This window comes from Cryptomeria japonica, chromosome 3 (assembly GCF_030272615.1).
Source record: "Cryptomeria japonica chromosome 3, Sugi_1.0, whole genome shotgun sequence".
In the NCBI taxonomy this organism is placed as follows: Eukaryota; Viridiplantae; Streptophyta; class Pinopsida; order Cupressales; family Cupressaceae; genus Cryptomeria; species Cryptomeria japonica.
The window spans coordinates 177,379,690-177,401,199 of NC_081407.1; the positions used below are offsets into that span (position 1 = coordinate 177,379,690).

Sequence of the window (21,510 nt, forward strand, 5' to 3'; positions counted from 1 at the left end):
TCATTAATGCAGACATTACAATGTATCTTCAGAATAACATCGATATAACATAACACAACATAATCATATCTCGAGATTGGGGTACATGGATATATATACACGGGGTGTCGGTCGGTTGTCGGTACCAACCGTTAGCAACCGTCGACCAACCGCCGACCCCTAAACATTTACTAACAAATACTAACTCCGGAACCCCCAAGTTCCCAAGTTCCTAAGTTCTTCTACCCCGGAACTCCAGAATCCCCAGGTTCCCAAGTTCCTAGTTCTTCAACCCCGGACTCCGGAACCCCTAGGTTCCCAAGTTCCTAAGTTCTTCTACCCCGGAACTTCGGAACCCCCAGGTTCCCAAGTTCCTAGTTCTTCAACCCCGGAACTCTGGAACCCCCAGGTTCCCAAGTTCCTTAGTTCTTCTACCCCGGAACTTCGGAACCCCCAGATTGCCAAGTTCCTAAATTCTTCAACCCCGGAACTCCGGAACCCCCAGGTTCCCAAGTTCCTAAGTTCTTCAACCCCGGATCTCCGAAACCCCCAGGTTCCTAAGTTCCTTGGTCTTCAACCTCGGAACTCCGGAACCCCCAGGTTCCCAAGTTCCTAAGTCTTCAATCCCGGAACTCCGGAACCCCCAAGTTCCCAAGTTCCTTGGTCTTCAACCCTGGAACTTCGGAACCCCTAGGTTCCCAAGTTCCTAAGTCTTCAACCTCGGAACTCCGGAATCCCCAGGTTCCCAAGTTCCTAGTTCTTCTACCCCGAAACTTCGGAACCCCCAAGTTCCCAAGTTCCTTAGTTCTTCAACCCCGGAACTCTGAAACCCCCAGGTTTCCAAGTTCCTTGGTCTTCAACCCCGGAACTCCGGAACCCCCAGGTTCCCAAGTTCCTAAGTCTTCAACCCCTAACTCCGGAACCCCCAGGTTCCCAAGTTCCTTGGTCTTCAACCCTTGAACTCCGGAACCCCCAGGTTCCCAAGTTCCTTAGTTCTTCAACCCCGGAACTCCGGAATCTCCAGGTTCCCAAGTTCCTAAGTCTTCAACCCCAGAACTCCGGAACCCCTAGGTTCCCAAGTTCCCAAGTCTTCCCAACTTCGGTGACCCAGGTCTCTGAAGTTCCCCAACTACGATGACCCAGGTCTCCGAAGTTCCCCCCAACTACGGTGACCCAGGTCTCTGAAGTTCCCCCAACTACGGTGACCTAGGTCTCCGAAGTTTTCCCAACTACTTCTGGCTGGTGACACTTCTGGATGGCATGATCAACACTCAAAGATTTTAATGCTCCAACAGTTTTGGTGGCTTGTGCACTTTCTTTTGTGGAGCCACAGGGGTGCATTAAGTGTTTTTGGCAGGATTTCCATCAGGGAGGTATGGGGGCCATGCTGGGTGACTTATGTCATGTCTGACTTTGGAAGGTCGGTCAATCTATCTTCCTCAAAATTGCCTTTGGAGGAATGGATAGGTTGCTTGCATGTACAAGCCAAGTGCATGCACTTCCCTGCACTTCCAGACTGACATGTAGGGGTCATGATCACCATTGTAACTATATAAGGCTATTAAGCCTCATTGTAAAGGGTTCTCTCCCTGTTGCCTTGAGCTTCCTATGCTCTTCTCTTCTCTTGAAGACTTGTAATTATTTTGCATTTCTGCAACTTTAAGATTGGTTTTAGTCTTATGATTAATTGAAAATCTCCATTCTTGCCTTCCTTCAACTTATGTATGATGTGTATGTGTTCTTACCTCCATTATCAGTGTATGTTTGTGGTTTCCTTTCACATGTATGTTGTGTTAACTTGTTTTCTGAGTGTGACTTTGTGGGAATCCTTCTCCCCTCTTGATACTTAGAAAATTCTAACCTCCACACATGCGTTTGGGTCACTCATGCAATTGAAGTTTGTGCATCTCTTGGGCTTTTTAGTTGATTCCTTATGCCATTTCGGGTGGGGAGAGGAACAATCTCTTCTTGGTGCATCACCTCCTTTCGTTTCAAGCATTCTCTCTTCCCTTTACCTCTGCAAATTGTTAGGATAGGCTTAGGAGTTAGTTTTGAAGTGTTGAGTTGGTTCAACACTTGCACCTGGAGTGAGAAGGAAGTTGGCCTTCTCTGGAGATTCAACCCCCTCGCGCAAGGTCCGACACTTCGGGGTTGTTTCCATGTTTCACAAGGTTGCTGAGTTGATAGCTTAGCAAGGGTGCAAGCTTCTGTGATAACGGTTACCATACATGAGCAGGAGTCCGTAGGGTAGAAAAAACACTAGCCATCCATATGACATCGGGCCCGTGCAACAACAGAGAGAAAGACAACCATACCGAGTTAAGGAACATCCGTATGGGTTGGGAGCATAGACATCCGTTTGAGGTCGTTCCTATTGCAAGAAAGTTTGTATGGACGAGGAGTTGAGACCAGACCATATGCTAAAAGGATTGAGTAAAATGCCAAAACTACCAAACTCGTACAGAGGAATAAAGAAGTTTGAATCGATCATAAGGAAGCCATACGGGAGAAGGGTATCGTACGGAGGGGTGACACCGTACGTGAGGAAAAGCATTTATCTATATGATAATCAAACCAACTTGTCGCACGAAAATGAATATGCCCAAGCCGTACATGGAACCAAATATTCTACACCTATGGCCTACCAAACTATACAAAAGATAGGAGGATGGAAGAATATGTACGGACTGGGGTGTGGGTGACCGTACATGAGAAAGGCTTCCGTACGTTGGAGGGGTTCGTACGAACTCAAGAGCAGAAGGTTAAACAACTCGCAAACACCATACCAACACACATATGGATCCGTACGAGGACTAGGCATGTTGTACGAAAGTAGAGGGCTATTGTATTGGGCATCGTATGTGGGAAGAAAAATATAGCAATCTGTATGGGTGACAAGTATGCATGAAGGGAGAGATGTCGTATGGGTGATAGGCATGCTATGGGAAGTCAACAAAGCCGTACAGAAAATCAAGACAGTACGAGGCACCTACTCAACCGTACGGAGATTGGGCACCGACAACATTACAAAATCTATATTTTTTGGCTTTATCAACGTTGTTTTTGATATCTTAAAAAGTCACAAAAATCATATGCGCCATGGAGTTCCGTGTGGTTTTGAAGGTTGTGCTGCCCCAGGACCCTGCGAGGGGTGCTGCCCCTTGACCCCGTTGGGGGCGTTACCCCCAAACCCCCATTTGATTTTGCAAGTACACTACAAGTTGGGGTTGTCCAGTACAAGTTATTACATACACTCTTGTCATTAGTCTTTCCAAATATTACTTGATGTTTACTTGTCGTCTTCTGGAAGACGACTTCTTTTTTTTGGGGGGGGGGATGATCTAGTCGGCATAAAATGCCTATGGTTATATTTGATAATATTTTTTATCTGACAATGTATTCATTAATTGTATTAAGTGGGTTGTCACTCTCGGGTAGTCATGTGTCGGTTGGTTGATGGTTGTGTACCTCTCGACAACCGTCCGATCCTTTAAATATGTCAAGTACTGCCAAGGAAAGTAGGAGGGTATCGTTGGATCTATTGTAATCCTTGGCCGACCATCTCTGGTCTTCTTCTCTGTAATAATTGCATGTGCGAATAAAGATATATTTTACTGCCTTGTCTGGTATGCATTGCCATGTACATTATTATTTCTTGCATTTAATTTATCCGTTGTAGCAGTAAATATCTCGCTTAAAATAATCGGTTAAAGCACATTAATAAAGTAGCTTTTATTATTCCCTTTTTAATTTCACTTAAGTCACTTTATTAAATTAATTAAAATAAAGCTATCCATAAAATTAACTTTATTGGACAACTTTAATTAATTAATTTAATTTATTCCCTGATATCACGAATTAGCCTACAGTAATTAAATAGGTTAAACTGGTCATCTCCGACTACTCCTGAGGAGACATTAGAGTCCTCCCTTCTTGAAATCTCTTGTCCTCAAGCAATTGAAGTTTCAGATTTTGCAAGATTTGTTCATCTTGCCAAGTAGCATCCTCTAAGGGCAAGTCCTTCCATCTCATGAAATACTTCTTAATCCCTCTACTTCGTCAATCTCCTCTTTTTGACATCCAAAATAATACCAGGAACGAAAACCAATCTTCTCTCCTCATCTAATGGCAGAAACTTCAGTGATGAAGTGATATGCTTCCCAAGTGCCTTTTTGAGACAAGAAATATAGAATACATTGTGAATTTTGCTATTTTCAAGGAAATACAACTCATAAGCTACTTCACCTACCCTTCGATCAATCATGTAAGGGCCATAGAAGCGAGGCTTCAACTTCTCAATGTTGATGTTTTTGTAGCTAGGTTGGATTCCTTCTAGGGCTGACCTAGCATATGGGTGACTAATTGGCCTATCGACTTTAGTCACATTAATGTGCAAAAAAATCAATATGTAACTTGTATTTTGGTTTGGCCCTAAATCGGCAATGTAACTTGTGAATTGAGCCGGCCCAATAATGGGCGATGAAACTTATGTGCAAATGTAATTTGTAAGTGTGAATAGGGCTGACCCTATGTTAAACATGTAACTTGTAAATGCTTATAGGGCTGACCCTATAATGGGCTCCAAGCATATTATTGTTATTATTTGCAAGGCCGACCTCAGGTGTACAATGAGGTCAAGGCACATATATATGCAAGGTTCATTCATGCATCAAGATACACATCAAGTCAGCGAATTACATTCTCCTTCAGCAGCGAATACATCTCTAAGACAGCGACTTGCATTATCAAGATCAGCGAACTTATCCAAGGGCAGCGAACTCATCTCCCAGGTCAGCAAATCTGTGCTTGAACAGTGAACCTCATTCATGGTCTGCTACAGGTCTCCTTAATCAGCTAATTGTCCTCTCTTATTAGGGCATCATTCTCAGTCAAGGATAATTGCAGATATGTTTGTTATAACTCAGATTCTCATGGTGCTCTTCATACTACTGTGTGCCCTAGTGTAAAATTATATTCTGCTATTCATATTACTTGAAGTGTTGAAGCAAAATTGTAAAGACACATTCTGATTATTGCCTAATACAAGTTGAGATTTTGTTGCTGGGTTTTTCACCTCCAAGAGGGAGGTTTTCCCAGGGTACTCTTGTGTTCTGTGTGTTCATTGTGTTATTTCTGGTTATTGCTATCAGTCTGCTCTAAAATTAACACTCAACACCACTCCTTGATGAGCACATGCTTAGACTGGGGGAGGGGGTGTGAATTAGTATAAAACAAAATTCTACCTTTTCAAAACTTAACAAACATAATAGTATCAATCACACAAGATCTAACAATTATGCAACACAAGAACACACAATTTACGTGGAAACTCTTACGGGAGAAAATCACAGCAAAATATTGCCTTTTTAAAACTCTCTTAGAATTTTTGTAGGCACCGGCCTACTGTAGACACCAATCCCCACAATTCATAGGCACCAACCTACTTGGGGCACCAACCCCCACTATCAAGCACCAACATAGCAAGAGACACCAATCTCTTCTTTAGGAAGCACCAACTTCAAAACAAAATTCCACCTTATGAATGTTGCTTCTACAACGGATGATGGACAAGTCAATCTCCTTTAATATTGTATGCCTTCTTGAAACTTGCACCTTAACGAGTGTTACTCACATAAACATTTTCATAAAATATGCCTTAGATCTGCTGTGAAATCTGCTCTTATATATGCTTTTAAATCTGATAAAAAGTCTTGTTCTTGTAGTAGATAATTTATTTGCATACAGTTATAAAAAACAACATTTCATGTTGTAATTTATTTCCTTTTGCACTGTAATTTATGGTGTATGGTGGCTGTCATTTCCAGATAATTTAGTATTTAGTTGATTTTTTTTTGCTCTTGGGTTTGGTATGGGTTTGTAAGTAGACGATGCATGTTTACATGTGAGAAATTGCAAACGATTTCCATCACCCAAAAGAATTTGAAACAATGTTATTCTTTGTTCTACAGTTAGAACAATGGCATGCAGCTGACCAGTATAGTGGTCTACTTAGAGAAATATCCTTCAGATCAATATGTAACAACCCTATGTGCCCCCCAGACACTGCTATGACAGAGTGGCAACATGCAGTTTTCTCTGACAATGACAGTGTTTTGGTGAGAAAAGCATTGTTTTTTTGTAATTGTTAGTAACTACTATAAACATAAATGTGCTTCATGAAATCTTCACTCATATGGCTTTTTTTTCTTCCAGGTATTTGAGACAGTACAACAGGCTCATGATGTGCCATTTGGCTCATACTTTGAGGTGTAAACAGTACTCACAAATAACATGTTATCAATTCTATTTCATTCTCATCATCATTCTTATCGTTTCCTTTTTGGCTTGAAAACTAAATGTTTGATATTGCTAGACAGTTTATTTAATTGAATTTATTTTTTACATGAAGGTCCATTGCAGATGGAGGATAGAGACTACATCTACATCCTCTTGTAAGCTAGAAGTTAAAGTGGGTATGTAATACTTAACTAAGCAAATGGACAAGATCTCATTTATTTGGTAGTACTAGTGTTTTTGTTGGGAGATAATCTTAGAGGAAATGTCATTTGCAGGTGCACATTTCAAGAAATGGTGTATCATGCAATCTAAAATAAAGGCTGGTGCAGTTATTGAGGTGTGTTTTTTGTGTACCTACTTTTTGTGTTGTTTCGAAATCCTAATCACATTTTCCTCACACAAGTTGATGACCTTCACAGTACAAGAAGGAAGTTGAATTGATGCTAAAGCTGGCACGAGCATACCTGCAAAAATCCAGCCCACCTGATAAGGATAATGCAAATATTAAAGAAACAAAAATAAACAACGTTTTAAAAAATACACCTGATCAACGGGTATGATGTTCCTGCTGTATTTGTGGATCTAAAATCTTGGCAGTCATCACACACTTGTAAACAAGCTTCACAAGGACAGGTGTACCTGTATCAGATAACAACTTATGATGAGGTGTTCAATATATTTATGCATACTAATAAATGCATGATATTGGCATCTATTACTAGAGGGTTGTGTCTTAAAGAACTGGCTGCTGATGCAATGATATAATGTGCCTTCTAAATTGAAGTACTATCCTCAAAAATGTGAAGGAATATGTTCAGTATTTTCAGTAGCTTGTAAAATTTTCAATTTTGTATATTGTTGTCAAATAATAGGCATGTGTAAATTGAGAAATATCAACTGGTATAACATCATGTATTGTAAACTCTACTTTGTTTTGAACTTTTGAGCAGGTATCAGATCATTATTAATGGAGACACCATTTTCAGTGGCACTGGACTTTCTTTTTTCTGATGGGTTAGTCAAGATTATATTAAGGGGCCCTGCCCAGCAAAACCCTATACCATATCTAAATTAACAAATCATTGAAAAGTCTACAACAGAAATATTAAAAATTAAATATTTCACGCTACGGTACATGAGACCCATAATGGCAAGTGACAAGCATCCACAATCTACAAAAAACTGAACATAGGAATCCTGCTTAAATCAGAGCTACCCATGGTACAGACTACAGAGAATATCAACAGCAAACAAAAACAAGTCAGCCAGCATGATTGAAATTGCATCAGCCCCTGCCAACCACTTGTTGCTGCTAATTCCTCATCCTTCACCCTCAGGGCTTCTAGTTCTTTCTTGTCAACTAGGACCATCATCTCAGACAAAGTCATCTATATCTGTGCTTTCTTGAGAGCTGTTACTACTTTGTGTTGAGACATGGACCAGCTAGGACTCGAACCTAGGACCTTCCATACGCTGCTGGAGTGCTCTACCACTGAGCTACTGGCCCCTCTTGGACCAGTCCATCGTTGGTCCAAGTGTAGCTTATTTCCAACACCAACACCCCCCCTTAAGCCACACCTCTCGTGCACTTGGAGCTCCTAGCCTGGACCTGGCTCTAATACCATGTTGAGACATGGACCAGCTAGGACTCAAACCTAGGACCTTCCATACGCTACTGGAGTTCTCTACCACTGAGCTACTGGCCCCTCTTGGACCAGTCCATCGTTGGTCCGGGTGTGGCTTATTTCCAACACCAACACTTTGTTGGGGTGGTCTCGTCTCCACATATGGGGGGAATAATAATTTGTAGAGACAAGGAACTGGATGGGAAACAGCACTTGGGATCCTTGAGGTCCACCTCTTGGGACTCCTTGGATGTAAGTGAGCAATTCCACACCCATTTTTTCGTAATTCTAAGCTTGCCCTCTATCAACAAAGCCTTCACATATAAAAGAGAAATTGTGCCCTTTGCATTCAAATTCATTACATTACCATCTCAAAGAGGAATTGGAAAAAAAAAATGCAGCAGAAAGTGAAAAACATTGGGATCTGTGACTTAGATGAATTTTGCATTCTAATAACTCCTTTGGGGATGAAGCTGATCTGTCGGTGAACATATTTTCATCAATGTCAGTAGATTTCCACAATCCATTAGTCTATCTGTATGAGCTTCTGGATTTGATTGTGTGAGCTTTTTTCATAAATGTTTCAGATCACACTCTGTGATCCATCATTAGGATGAAAGTAGAGAGCACGAAGAGAAAAATTAGAGAGCAAAAAAGCTCACATAATCAAATTCAGAAGCTCATACAGACATATTTTCGTCATTCACAACCAACCCCACTAAGCCCAAAGCCCCAGTATCATGAATCTTGAAAACCTCTATTAATTCCTTTGTAGACACACATGGCCTCCTAGAAATAATGTCTACGACAAACACACTTAACTCACCCATAATAGGAAAATGTCTAAAAATCCAAAGGAGAAAGCAAAAGCAAAATAAAAAACCAAAAGTACAAGAGAGAATCAAAATAACTATATATGGAATCCCATAACTAGCTTCTAGACAGGTGTACTAGTTTCCATCATTTCAATGTAAGGGCAAGTGTCATCTCGTGAGGATGGATTGAAATAAAAAAGAAAAAGAGCACGATAAGTATAAATTATCTTGCCAGATACAAAGTTGTGACATGTAACTAAAAGAGACATGAGGCTTTAGTCTCATTTTATGGTTTTGGTTCAAGTTTGGCTAAAGAGGCACGAATCCCAGTTTTAAACCTTTTGTATTAGCACCCCAATTTAAAAGGTCAATCACTAGCTTAATGACCTTTATAATAGCAATTCTGCCAAAAACTGCAATTAAAACTCAAGTAAACTGTGCTCAAGTCTCAAATACATGCACTCTATGACTTAATGCAAATAAGATGACTTACGAGTTGCCTTCCTGTTGCACCCGTACAAAAAAATACAATAATGAGCCTACTTTGTGTTTGTCATGCTATGTTTGTATATCTAGGTTTTCGTTGTGAATTGATTGCTCTTCTTAATGTTGTGTTGCTCAGACATGATGTAAGCGTGTCTGAGAGGGGAATCATCTTGAGTATTAAATGACAATCAGGAAGGAGGAGGCTGGGCTGAGTGTTAGTGAAAGCAAGCAAGTAGAGCGTGTTGAAGTGCCTATATCAGCCATTGCAGAAGTTGAGTGACAAGAGAGGTTGAATTGAGTGCCTAAGTGTGGAGAAAAGCTTTAGAAAACATGCTTTGGGTGAGAAATTTAAATTGAGAAGATGGGAAAACCTAGTATTTTGATCTCCTTCAACCAATCAAGCATCTTGGGGTTTTGTATGTCATGAGATCTCTTTTTTGGTATGATCTTCTTCCAAATGGCAACATAGAGCTACATCTTTTTTTCTAGAAGAGTTGGGAATGTAAAGGATTGTTATTGACAATTTACTCCCAACAATTATACACTTACACAAGGATTAACAATTATACACTTACACAAGGATTACAAACATTTCACTCTTGTCCACGTTTGGGCAATTTTCCAACCATAACTAGTTGTTATCAAGGGATTTAAGAGATAGACAAGCTCAAACTTGAAAGTGTTTCCATGAGAAGCTACATTTTTTTATACTAAAAGAATGGATGCATGTTTAAAGCCTAAAGATTTTAGATTATTCAAGTCCAATAGATATCGTTTATCTAGCCAAGACATGCATAAAGAATATATCCTCTCAACGATTGTGGTGAAATATTTTCTCCTTTGGCCCTAAGTAAATTTCCCATATTTTGATTTGATATCATAAATGGTCTAAAATTTGTTGGTAACATAAGTTTCTCTGAGCAAGATTCATTTGGTCTCCAAGCATGCTAAGAAAGGACTAATGATCAGCCCAACAATGTCTTTCCATAAGTAAAAAGGTTGGACCATTGTTGTCCTCATAGAGAGATAACCTCTTCGATTGCTTTTTTTTTTAATGATTTGAGATTAATCATAAACATAAGGTCTACATTTTCAAAACTCAAGCCCCTATTGCCAATCAAAAAAGGTATTTGTGATATTAGTTGTGGCTTGTAAGTGATCGTGTGATACTAGTTTTGGCTTGTAAGTGACCGTGTGATATTAGTTTTGGCTTGTAAGTGATCCCATAGTGGTTGGATAAGACTTTGGACTAGAATTTGTCTAAACCAAAGGTTTGCCATACATTGTCAAGTGACCTAGTATGACTAGTATTAAGGATATTAGAATGTTCCCTTTAGTTTTTTATTTTTTATTTTTTATTTTTTATTTTTGTACAATAATTAAAATTATTTATTCATTTCTAAAATCAGTGTATTACAAAGGTGTGTAAAGATATTTCATTTTAATAAAAGCTTTGTAAAGAAGATGCAAAACCTCTTCAATAGAAGCCATGCCAATTTTAATGCTAAAAGAAATAAGTGCATGGTTGGAGTTTGGAGCTTTTAGAATATACAACTTCAATAGATAATGTTTATTTGGCCAAGACAAACATAGACATAAGATTATTGTGAAATATCATATATTTTAATTGCTCTAAATGTGTCTTATATTTCAAATTGACATCCTTCAAAGCATAATATTGAATAAATGATATAAAATATATTTTTGATGTATATTTCTGTGAGGAAGATTCATTTTGTCTCGAAACATGCTAAGAAAAGTTCAAAGATCATCCTAAGAATATATTTTCATAATAAAAAAGGTTGTATCATGCTTGATCTCTAAGACACCAAATCCATATTGGTGTTGCACCTATTTAAAAAAATTATATTGTGCTAAAAATGTCTTTTGCCTACCCCTAACGTGCTTTAGACCTCTACTTTACATTATCCTTTTATCCTTGGGTTCTTTTCTAACCGTTAGACGGATCGCGAAAGGGGGCTCTGTAATGTCCCTACTAGTTAGGGATCATTGTCCTGCAAAACAAATTGTTAGAACACAACAAAATATATACATAACTAATCTAAATTGCAATTAAAGTTCAATTACTTAATTAAAACTTATTTCAATTCTTAAAAAATGATACGAGTGCAGCACTGGGACATGTCCTTAGGTGGCTGTGGAGCTCACCTTCTTGGAACCCATCTTGGTTCCAAGTCATCTTAGGAATTCGAAGGTTAATTCGATTCCTGTCTTGGACGTAATTTCTTACACCCAAGCCATCCAGGAATTCAAAGGTTAATTCGATTCTTGTCTTGGATGTAATTTCTTACACCCAAGCCATCCCGGAAATCGAAGGTTAATTTGATTCCTGTCTTGGATGTAATTTCTTACACCCAAGTCATACCAAGGAAGATCATCATATATGATCAATTCCTTGCCTTGGATGATGCATCTCATCATCCAAGTCTACTAGAGAGGACAGGCCAGATCCGTCTCTTCTTGGATGAACTTTGTCAACCAAGCCATACATATATGCATATAGATATTCAGTATATACTACCTACCAGGGATTATCATAATCCCTCCATTAGCCTAAGAGAGTTTCCTCCCTATAGCTTCCATCATCCAATCACATTTATATTACATTTTACAATTTATTACTATTTTCCATTTCATATTCCACATTTACATGTTCCTAACTTAACATGTATTCCATAATTATATTCAGGAAACATCCATTATCATATATTCACATTTATTTATTACCTATATTCCTAACTATTCATTAATATGTATTCATTAACATATATTTTCACATATTCATTGACATGTGTTTACACATATTCCTTAATATCTATAAACCATTCATTAATATATATATATATATTAAAATATTCATTAACATATACATTAAATATGCATTAATTATATTCATTAACATATATATTAAATTATTCATTCATTAATATATATATTAAAATATTAATTACTTATACTCATTAACATATACACATTAACATATACATTAAATAAGCATTAATTATATTCATTAACGTATATAATAAAATGTTCATTATTTATATTTATTAACATATATAATGAAGTATTCATTCATTACTTACCTGTTGTAACCTGCAGTGTAGCTTCCAGACCTCTTCCTCTTTCCATGCAACAATCCCCTTATCCTCTCACTCACTCCTATCCGATCCTTATCTTTTATATTTCTTCCTTCCCTTGATGTAATATGAAGTAAGATTGTTGTGCCTGGAAGATGTCTTTATAATCATGCAACAGAGGAAAGGGAAGCTATGCTTTGATTGACACTATATCTGATTTTAATCTTCATATTCTTGCAATGATGTGGACACCATTTTTCATTTGTTTGTTCCTTCTTAACACACGTCGATGGTTATGTTGATTTGTGGGATTACCACCCTCACTTGACTGCTTGAGCAATTTGTTATGAATCAATAGAACAGTCATCCAATTCGATGCCCATATTATGTTATGATCAATATACTTGGTTGTGCGAAGGCTTTTGTGAGCGTTGTTGTATGAAACCCGTGGATAAATCCCCCCCTTTGCTGGAAAATATACGTCCCATATATACTTTGGCATGTTGAAGGGTTACACCCCCTGAGACGTTAAGAGATAAATCTTTTCCTTGATCCTATCCTTTCATCATTTCATATCTAATGGTTATATATGCTTAATTATTAGTCATCTTCCTTGTTCAGTTACCGTTAGTTATTATCCTAGTTGCACTCTTCAATGCTAACCTATATATATATAATTGTATTATTATTTATTATTAAATATATAAATCATGTTGATAATATATAATATTTAAATCATGTTCATAAATAATATTTAATTAATGAATTTTAAATAATCATTCATTGGTAATTATTATATTAATTAATAATAATAATTTCTTCATTTAGGGTCTCTTTTTCTTTGTATATCCAGAAGGGGACATGACAGGTTCTTGAAGGTATATGTTGTGTTACATTATTTGAGGAAAATGACCTAAAAAAGGATCAAATTTTAACTTCAAAGGCAAAAGCTTTTTGGTATCATTTCCAATTCAATCACACACGAGGGACACATATATCAAGAAATTAAGCTACAACTACAATACAAAGGAAAAGATTTTTCAAATATTAAAATTGAGTGTTTAGCCATTCTGACACAGTTGATGGGACCCACATATCTATTGCTGATTTTAATTTGTTTTTTTTTTAGTTTTGATGTGCAAGTTTCTAGTTTAATGCATGTGCACTATGCTTCAACACTTACATTTCCAAATTAGTGCTTTTGCATCTTGTGACACATGCATTTTTTTCTTGTTTCTAATTTATGTTTTATTAGTGGATTTTGTCTATTGTTTTCCTAGTTTTCATCAACTTTTGTGTAGGTTTTTTTATTACACCTTTTTTTTTATCATTTCCTAAACCCATGTTTACAAAATTTCAGGTTCTCTTGTGGGTGGTTTTCTCCCAAACTCGATTAGCACTTATGCCCTATGAATCAGTACTTGCGAGAATACACACATGTGAATCACTACTTCAATGGATCAAATCCTCCACCCAACCATTAAATACTCACATTGATGCATTTTCTTAGTTTTTTGTGTTTTGTATATTTTACCTTTTTCTTTTTTTTGTCTATTAATCAATTTTTTTAATTTTTTTTTTCATCATTTTTAGTATTTTGTCATTCAGGTCCTCACTAATTTCCAAAAAAAATATTAACAACTATCTATTGTTTTGTTTATGATCCTAATTCAATGCTTGCATAGATCATTTCGTTTACATATCAATGTCTTTGCAATTTTCCAAATCGTCGACATGGGTGGTTCAATGCTCCCACTTTGTGTACGGCCGCTTTCACTTTTTTAGTATTTATTTTTTATTTTGTTGATCTTCAAACTAATTTCTTGTTCTATTTTGCAGCTCTAATCAATTTTTGTAGCTTTTAACATTTGTCAAAGACCATTCATCAAACTACTAACTTATATGGTGCAAGTTTATGCGTGTCCAAGTTTTTTTCCACTAGTTTTACTTGTATTAAATTTTGAGTAGTAGGAAAAGAACATTGTTTGTTTTTTCTTTGGGTGAATGTTGCATATGTTCTCCTCTTGTGCCTTTGTGTGATCTTGAGGATAAAAAGATATCACCCTTTACTTCTTTTTTCATCCCCAGAAACCCAACATGTGTATGCTCTCCTCTTGCTCTTCTTGCAATCTTAAGTGATCAAAGGAAATTTGGCCCATTCCTTCTAAGGAGATTAACTAGGGGCTTGATCACTCTAGAGGATTACTTTGACTCTTGTTTCAATGGATCATGTTAGCAAGCCATGCTATACTAGGTAATCATGCTATGAAGTTGTCTTATGTTAGATAGATAATGCTCTAGAATTGTGAAATTATAACAATGATCAAACTAGCAAGCCCCACAATACTAGTTGACCAATGCATTGGGGAGCGTAAACATGTTTGCTAAAGGATCAAACTAGCAAGTTGTGTTATGCTAGAAGATCAAGATGAGTCATATGGATGACAATGGCTAGCAAGTTGCATTATGTTAGGTGATCCATAGATCATCAATACTTCAAGGGATCAAACTAGTAAGCTATGCTATACTAGGTGATAAAAAACAAAGGTTATATGCCATGGAAGTTGCTAGAGATAGATTGGTAACCATACCTCATGGAGCATTATGCAAAATAATGTCAATGCTTTGGGGGTACAACAATTAATAACTACAAGCAACAAGGAGTCCTCATATGACCCCCATAAGGTGTCAACATGTTGGCATGTTTATATCTTAAGGAAGATAGAGATCGATGTTAAGGATAAACTCCTTCTTTCCCAAGGATATATCCTTTTGAAAAATGATGCATTCCAATTTAGGAAGAAGATCTTGATAAAGGATGCAAATATTTAAGCAAGGAAGAGATTAGTGTAAAGGAAACATCTTGCAATAAGGGTAAAGGGATCCTTATCAAGGATATGTTACTATCAGAAAGGGAGGATCCTTTTCTATTGATACCTATTTTTGTGAAGGAATGAAATCTTCAAACAAGGTTGTATACAAGAGGAGAGGAGATACTCAAGAAGGATGCATGCCTCAAAACAAGTTATCCATGCCCCATAGTGTGTAGGCAAGGACAACCATACTAGAGACTATTATGTTGCTTACCTTATAAAAGGAATGATTGCATGTAAGATTGTAGCACTAGGAATGATGATGAGCCCCCATATAAAGCTACAAATCTCACATAGTGAGGAGCAACATAATAAAATTAAGTGTTATGTAGAAGGGACTGGACAAAGGTGTAACTCGCTGTTAGTTGTCATTTGAATGATACCAAATATAATAAATTGTTGAATTTTGCACTCCAAAGCTTGACATTTATTAGTGGAATGGCCATGCATTTGATTATACACACAAGATAGAATATTTTCTTGATTAGGCTTTTTATTTTTCTTTCGTTTTAGGAGGAATAAGAAAGTTCACTTAAATAAGAAGCATTAACAAACTACTCTCTTGTTTAGATGAAAGGTCAAGAGTAGGAAGCATTCCTTTCTCTTAATAAGAAGAAGGTGTATATGTATTAGACAACAATGGAGGGTATGTAGACAAAGAAGGTTGGAAACCTAAACCTTCTTTAGAAAAGTGTGATGTAGATTTCTCATGAGCCTCAATAATTTGTTCCATACATAGTAAACCATGTTCACTATATCCATGTTTAGAAACGATTTTAAAACCAAATCCATATTGTTTCTCCAATTCAAATGTAGGATCCTTATTGGGTGTTGAAAGTTAGGATGACAAGGTTTGATCTTAGATTCAATTGGATCATATACGTTGAAATCTAAACAACACCATTGATCATCACAAAATGTGTTAGAATAAGAAGAGGTAGCTTGGATAAATGAAATGAAAGCATCCTTCAAAGATTTAGATTTTAATTGGGGTCTTTATATTCTCCGTTAAAGGAGGGTGTAAAATTCAATGGACCTCAATTTTTCTCTAAAAAATAATTTTCAATAGGAGGTTGTGTTGTAGTGGAATCATAGCGTTAAAGAAATATATACATCCTACTTCGGTGTCGATTGTGTAAAGTTCATTACTATGTATGAATTTATTATGTGATGGAGAGTAGATAAGATTGCTTGGATAGCATGAATCCACATTCTACCTAGAAGAAGATTTTATGTGAGAGTATTAGGTATGGGTAAGGTAATGGGTCCTACCGCAATAGTTAATGTGATTGTACCTAACTATTGTTTACCAAAATTATCGAAGTCATGAACAAAGGGAGTATTTGGTTGAATGAGAGAGGTATCTATATTGATTTGGTGTAACAAGCCTATGGTACAAACATTAAGACCTAATCCATTATCAGTTAAGGTATGTTTTATCCTATGTTCATTATTATGAGGTATGATCACGAGGGGACCATGTTTAGTCTAAACATCCAAAGAAGGCAATTCATATTGTAAGAACACAATAGTCGTCTTTATCACATGCATACGATCAAACAAGGTTGTTACATCATTTGGTCTAGTAGAAGGTGAGACAAATATGTTTTGTAAGGCTTCTTAGAGAAACTTTTGGTATGTAGGTGAAACTTGAATCAAATCCCAAAGGGAGATCTTAGTTAGAGTAGCACAAAGCTTCTCAACAAGATCATACTCCTTACCAACATGTTGAGGAGTAACATATGCATCTTGTTTATTGTTATGAGTATTATATGGATGAGAAATTGTATGATAATGGGATTGTTGAGACACTTGTTGGTTCAATTTGTTTCTTTGAGTGAGTTGGTTTGAAAAGTTTAAACAATAATTGGGAGGTCTAATTGACTCATTACCACCTCAAACAATAATTATTGGTTTGTTCCTGAGGTTGAGGGACATCAAAACAAACATGGACAACAACTTGAGGTTTTACAAGTTTATTTGTATGACTTGAAACATAAATCATATTGACTCGCCTTTAATTAGGCTCTTTATTCACCAATGGTTCATCTCTAGAAGGGAGATCATTGAGAAAAATGCTATTGGTATCATCCTCTTACACCAAAATATCCTCATGAGTAAGAAATATTTTGTGAGAGGAACAATAATGATTTGAATAATAATGCTTCATTTCTAGGATAGAGATTATTGGAGTGAATAAAATGTGAGGTTTCACTAGGAAAAGAATCAACAATTTTATCATCTTGCACTAAATTATCCTCATGAGCGAGGTACATTTTAGGAGAAGGGTCAACATCAATCTTCAATGCTTCATCCCTAAGAAAGAGATCATTGAGAGAAGTGTTAATAATAACTTTTTGCACTAAAATATCTTCATTAGTATGAAACACTTTGGGAGAGAGACAATCATTGACCTATTTATTATTTATTAAAGGGGCGTCAAATGTATAGTGTAAAAAATCTACCAACACTTTTATAACATATATCCTAACAAAAATAATACACATTATTATACACTAAGGAAAAAATTTCACTCTAGGATGTTCAAATTCTTTTAAGTCACATAAGGATTTGGATCATGGAGCTATCAAGTGAGGGGGCCCATGGGCTCCCCCATCCAATGTGGTTGCTCTTGTGGAAACTAAGGAATAAGTGAGGGTGAACAAATCACCATCCTCTTTGGTGGTTAATGGTTGGGATTCAAGAAAGGATCCTATGTCCCCTCCCTATGGTCTTGACTCATTCTTCTCTAAGGAGGACCATGTATCCTGTTTGCTTCGCCAATAGGAACAATAATTGGAGCTGAAATCTTAACCCAAGGATTCGTCATTCATTCTGAGTAGCTATTGTCTCCATGATTGAAGTTCATTTACTTGTCAACTCAGGGACATATTACTTGAAATGGGTTTGCATTGTATATGCACTAAATTCTGGTTATAGTCATTTTGCACTACTGAAACAACTACATCTATTTGAAATAAGCAAGCAAAAACATAACAACTAAATGGATATAGGAAACCTTAACATTAACAAAAAATTCTAATCAAATAACTGTTAACTAAGTTCAAAGCTGACAAACAAGAAATACTATGTCTAATTTGGCTAAAAGAACAATCACAAGATCCGGTTCCAGTGGCTGCAGGAACAGTCACAAGATCTGGTTCCGGTGGTTGCAGGAAAAGTCAGTAGCTAGAACTTCTATTGCAGCAAAGTGAAAACTTAATCTAGAAAATGCACAAGATTACTCACTAAGTGGGCCCCCTTGGATGAGTGTATCCAAACTTCAAAAGATGATTCTATATACTCAGAATAGCATAATTTTATTCATTGTTTTCAAAAGTCGATACAACATATGAAATGAAAGAAATACTTCAAGTTTTGGAAAATGTTATCTCACGCTGTCTAACCTCTAAGAAGAGGCGCAGGCCTTTATTTAAAAGAAAACTTCAAAAAACTTCCTACTATCTAGATCACGCCCATGAAATGAGGCGGAAAACATTTATGACCACTAAGAGAAGAAGTTAATCCACAGGAAACATGGAACTCAGCAAAACTGTAGCCAAGAATATAGCACGACAGTGTTATTAGATTGACATTTACTGAAGACAAACATAAATGAATCTGGTATCGCCTTACTACTCCTTTGTCGATGATTACGCACACCATCTTCTCCACTGTTTTGAATGTTTAACTGCCCTTGAATATCTCCAACTGCTTCTCTAGCAACTCATTTATTTGCATTCAAAAGTTATAACAAACAAGCATACACACACACACACACACACACACACACACACACACACACATATATATAGTAATAATAACACTTATTCATCCACACATGATATTACCTATAACAATCTGCATGGAAACAGGAATAACAGGTCAAAACAATACAGGGTTTAATGGGTCTAGTTATCATCAAGAATGTACATAGTCAAAATTTTAACACATCACGTGACTCAAACACTATCCCAAGGTGCAATTTAAACATAGCAAAAAATTATCAGTTATAAGAATAAAAGAGCTATTATTCATCTCATCATGCCCCCCAACTTAACGTCTTGCTGGTCCTCTAGCAAGAGGAAAAATTCTTATTCGGGCACTGACTCGTAAATCATCTATGGTTCTTTGTCTCGTTCCTCCTGTATCCAAGTTCCAATAAAACCCCTTCATTTTTTTCAGCCTAGTCCATCTAGCTTCCTTTGTGGCCTATTCATATGGTTTGTATGTAACTCTGCATCCCATCAATGGCCACATAAGGATAGGTGGCTGAAATATCAAGGGTAGCCAGTTATTGCTTTTTGTCCTACCCAAGTGGATATACTTGGCAGCTCTCTGTGTGGTTGCATGATAATTAGGCAATGAATGGGGTTCACCCTTCTTTAGGTCTTCTAGAAGACTGTTCCAACGCTGAACCAAACATTCAACTGTAGCTTGACTTTCATTTTCAACCAAATGCTCATATTCCTGAAATGATTCCTCTCTCAATGGTAAAACCTGGCTTCTAACATTAGGTCTAGCTAACAACTTTTGGCAGTCATAGTACATATGTCGTGGGTTTTTGGCTTCAGCTCTAAGTTGCAATGGGTAATCAAACTCCAAATTCCTGTATGTTCTAGCCTATGCTCCCATACTGATTTCATTTTGTATCCATCACATCAATGCTTTTAATTGAATGTCACCAATGTATAGTAAGGGATTTCATTCGTTGTTAGAAGGCACAATATAATTATGCAAATAAATTCACATAACAAATTCTTAACAACTGTAAGAGAGTTTTGATAAACATTATAAAACATATTCTATTAATCAAACCACTTTATAACCTTTAACCGGAGCACATAAACATTGAATACATGAATAGCATAAACAGATACCAGGAAGCAATAAAACTTAAGAATGAAACATAGAATTAACACAATGCAACCATACCACATACCACCTGATTTGTACATGGAAAAATCGATAAAGGGAAAAACCATGGTGGGAAGCCTACCCACAGTCAGATGATACTTTTGCAAAAAGTATGTGATACAATGAGGGGCTTGCACATGCAGGAAGGCACACTGCTTAGAGCGTACTGCTCATTACAAAAGAGTCTCACTGACTACAAAGAGGTTATAACCACCTCAAGATAAATGGGCAACAATCCAGAAGAATGAACTGCCAGAGATAACATCTACCATGCCTGATTACAATCCCGGTTAAGCTCAATATCGGAGGCCTTTGACCTCTTACTTAAACCCAATTCGATCACCTATGATCTACTAAATCTCCTTCGCATATGATATTGCATTCCACGACCATGACACACGATCTACAATGAGATCTTACATCAATTTATACAAACCCTAAGACCTAAACCAATTAGGTTGGCCACCTAAAATATATTGCAATAAGATAATTATATACATCCATATTACAATGATATGTCATGTCGGCTTTAGACCAAAATAACAATAACCAATCCATAAATCATCCTAGTAATGTGTAGAGAACACATTAACATGATACTGGTCCATAACCTAGATAGGTACTGGACCTAATATGGGTCTACCACACCAAATTGATGTCTCCAATCAATTGAGGCATGATCAAGGATCACATTCTGCATCCCGAATTCCTTCTAGAAGCCGCACAAACAACACTTAGCATTCTGTCAAGTTTTCTAAGTGAAAGCTCTGTCGGTTAAACCTTAAACCCTTACCAGTAACACATGATCTTCTACCGGTAACAAAAACCTGTCTGTCGGTAACCAATCAAAACAACTAGTGTTGACATCAATGACAAAACATAAATGTAACACATAATCAATTCATCCATATTGCCAACAATCTCCCCCCTTTGGAATTGATGGCAACACTAGATGTGAAAAACATCTAAGTACCAAGAAATGCTAAACAAGTCTCCCCCTGTGAATAATATCTCTATAAAGTTTTGAATTTATTTTTCACATGACTATCTTTCCCCCTTTGACATCAATGCCATAAATCTGACAAAAATATCAAAGCAATAATATAAGCATTTGAATCTCAAAGCTGACTACTCCCTTTGAGTAGTAGCACCATTACATCAGTGTCGGAATGAATAATATCTCTGATAATGCATGTCGGACTGATGCCAAACTGCATCAATCAAGTCTCTGTCGGAGGGGAAGAAACCCCTAACCTTGTCTCAAATACTCAAATGATTCCTTAGACAATGGTTTAGTGAATATATCTGCAATCTGCTCTTTAGTGTTCACATAAACTTGATGGTATGACAAAAGAATAAGTATCCGGTCAACTACTGAGAGGGGGGGGGGGTGAATCAGTAGATAGAAAAACTGACACAA

At 36.9% G+C, this 21,510-nt stretch overlaps 1 protein-coding gene across 3 annotated transcripts in view; it reads left to right on the top strand.

Moving 5' to 3' along the window:
• The window catches only part of LOC131048565 (BAG-associated GRAM protein 1), a 186,420-nt gene extending 179,153 nt beyond the window's left edge, over positions 1-7,267 (top strand). For all 3 annotated transcript variants that reach the window (XM_057982564.2, XM_057982562.2, XM_057982565.2), the window contains exons 14-18: positions 5,949-6,095; positions 6,193-6,246; positions 6,389-6,452; positions 6,552-6,613; positions 6,696-7,267. In XM_057982564.2, the coding sequence (XP_057838547.1) occupies positions 5,949-6,095; positions 6,193-6,246; positions 6,389-6,452; positions 6,552-6,613; positions 6,696-6,836 (468 nt within the window). In that variant the 3' untranslated portion in view covers positions 6,837-7,267. The remainder of the gene's footprint in view (positions 1-5,948; positions 6,096-6,192; positions 6,247-6,388; positions 6,453-6,551; positions 6,614-6,695) is intronic.
• Positions 7,268-21,510: the final 14,243 nt, after the last annotated feature.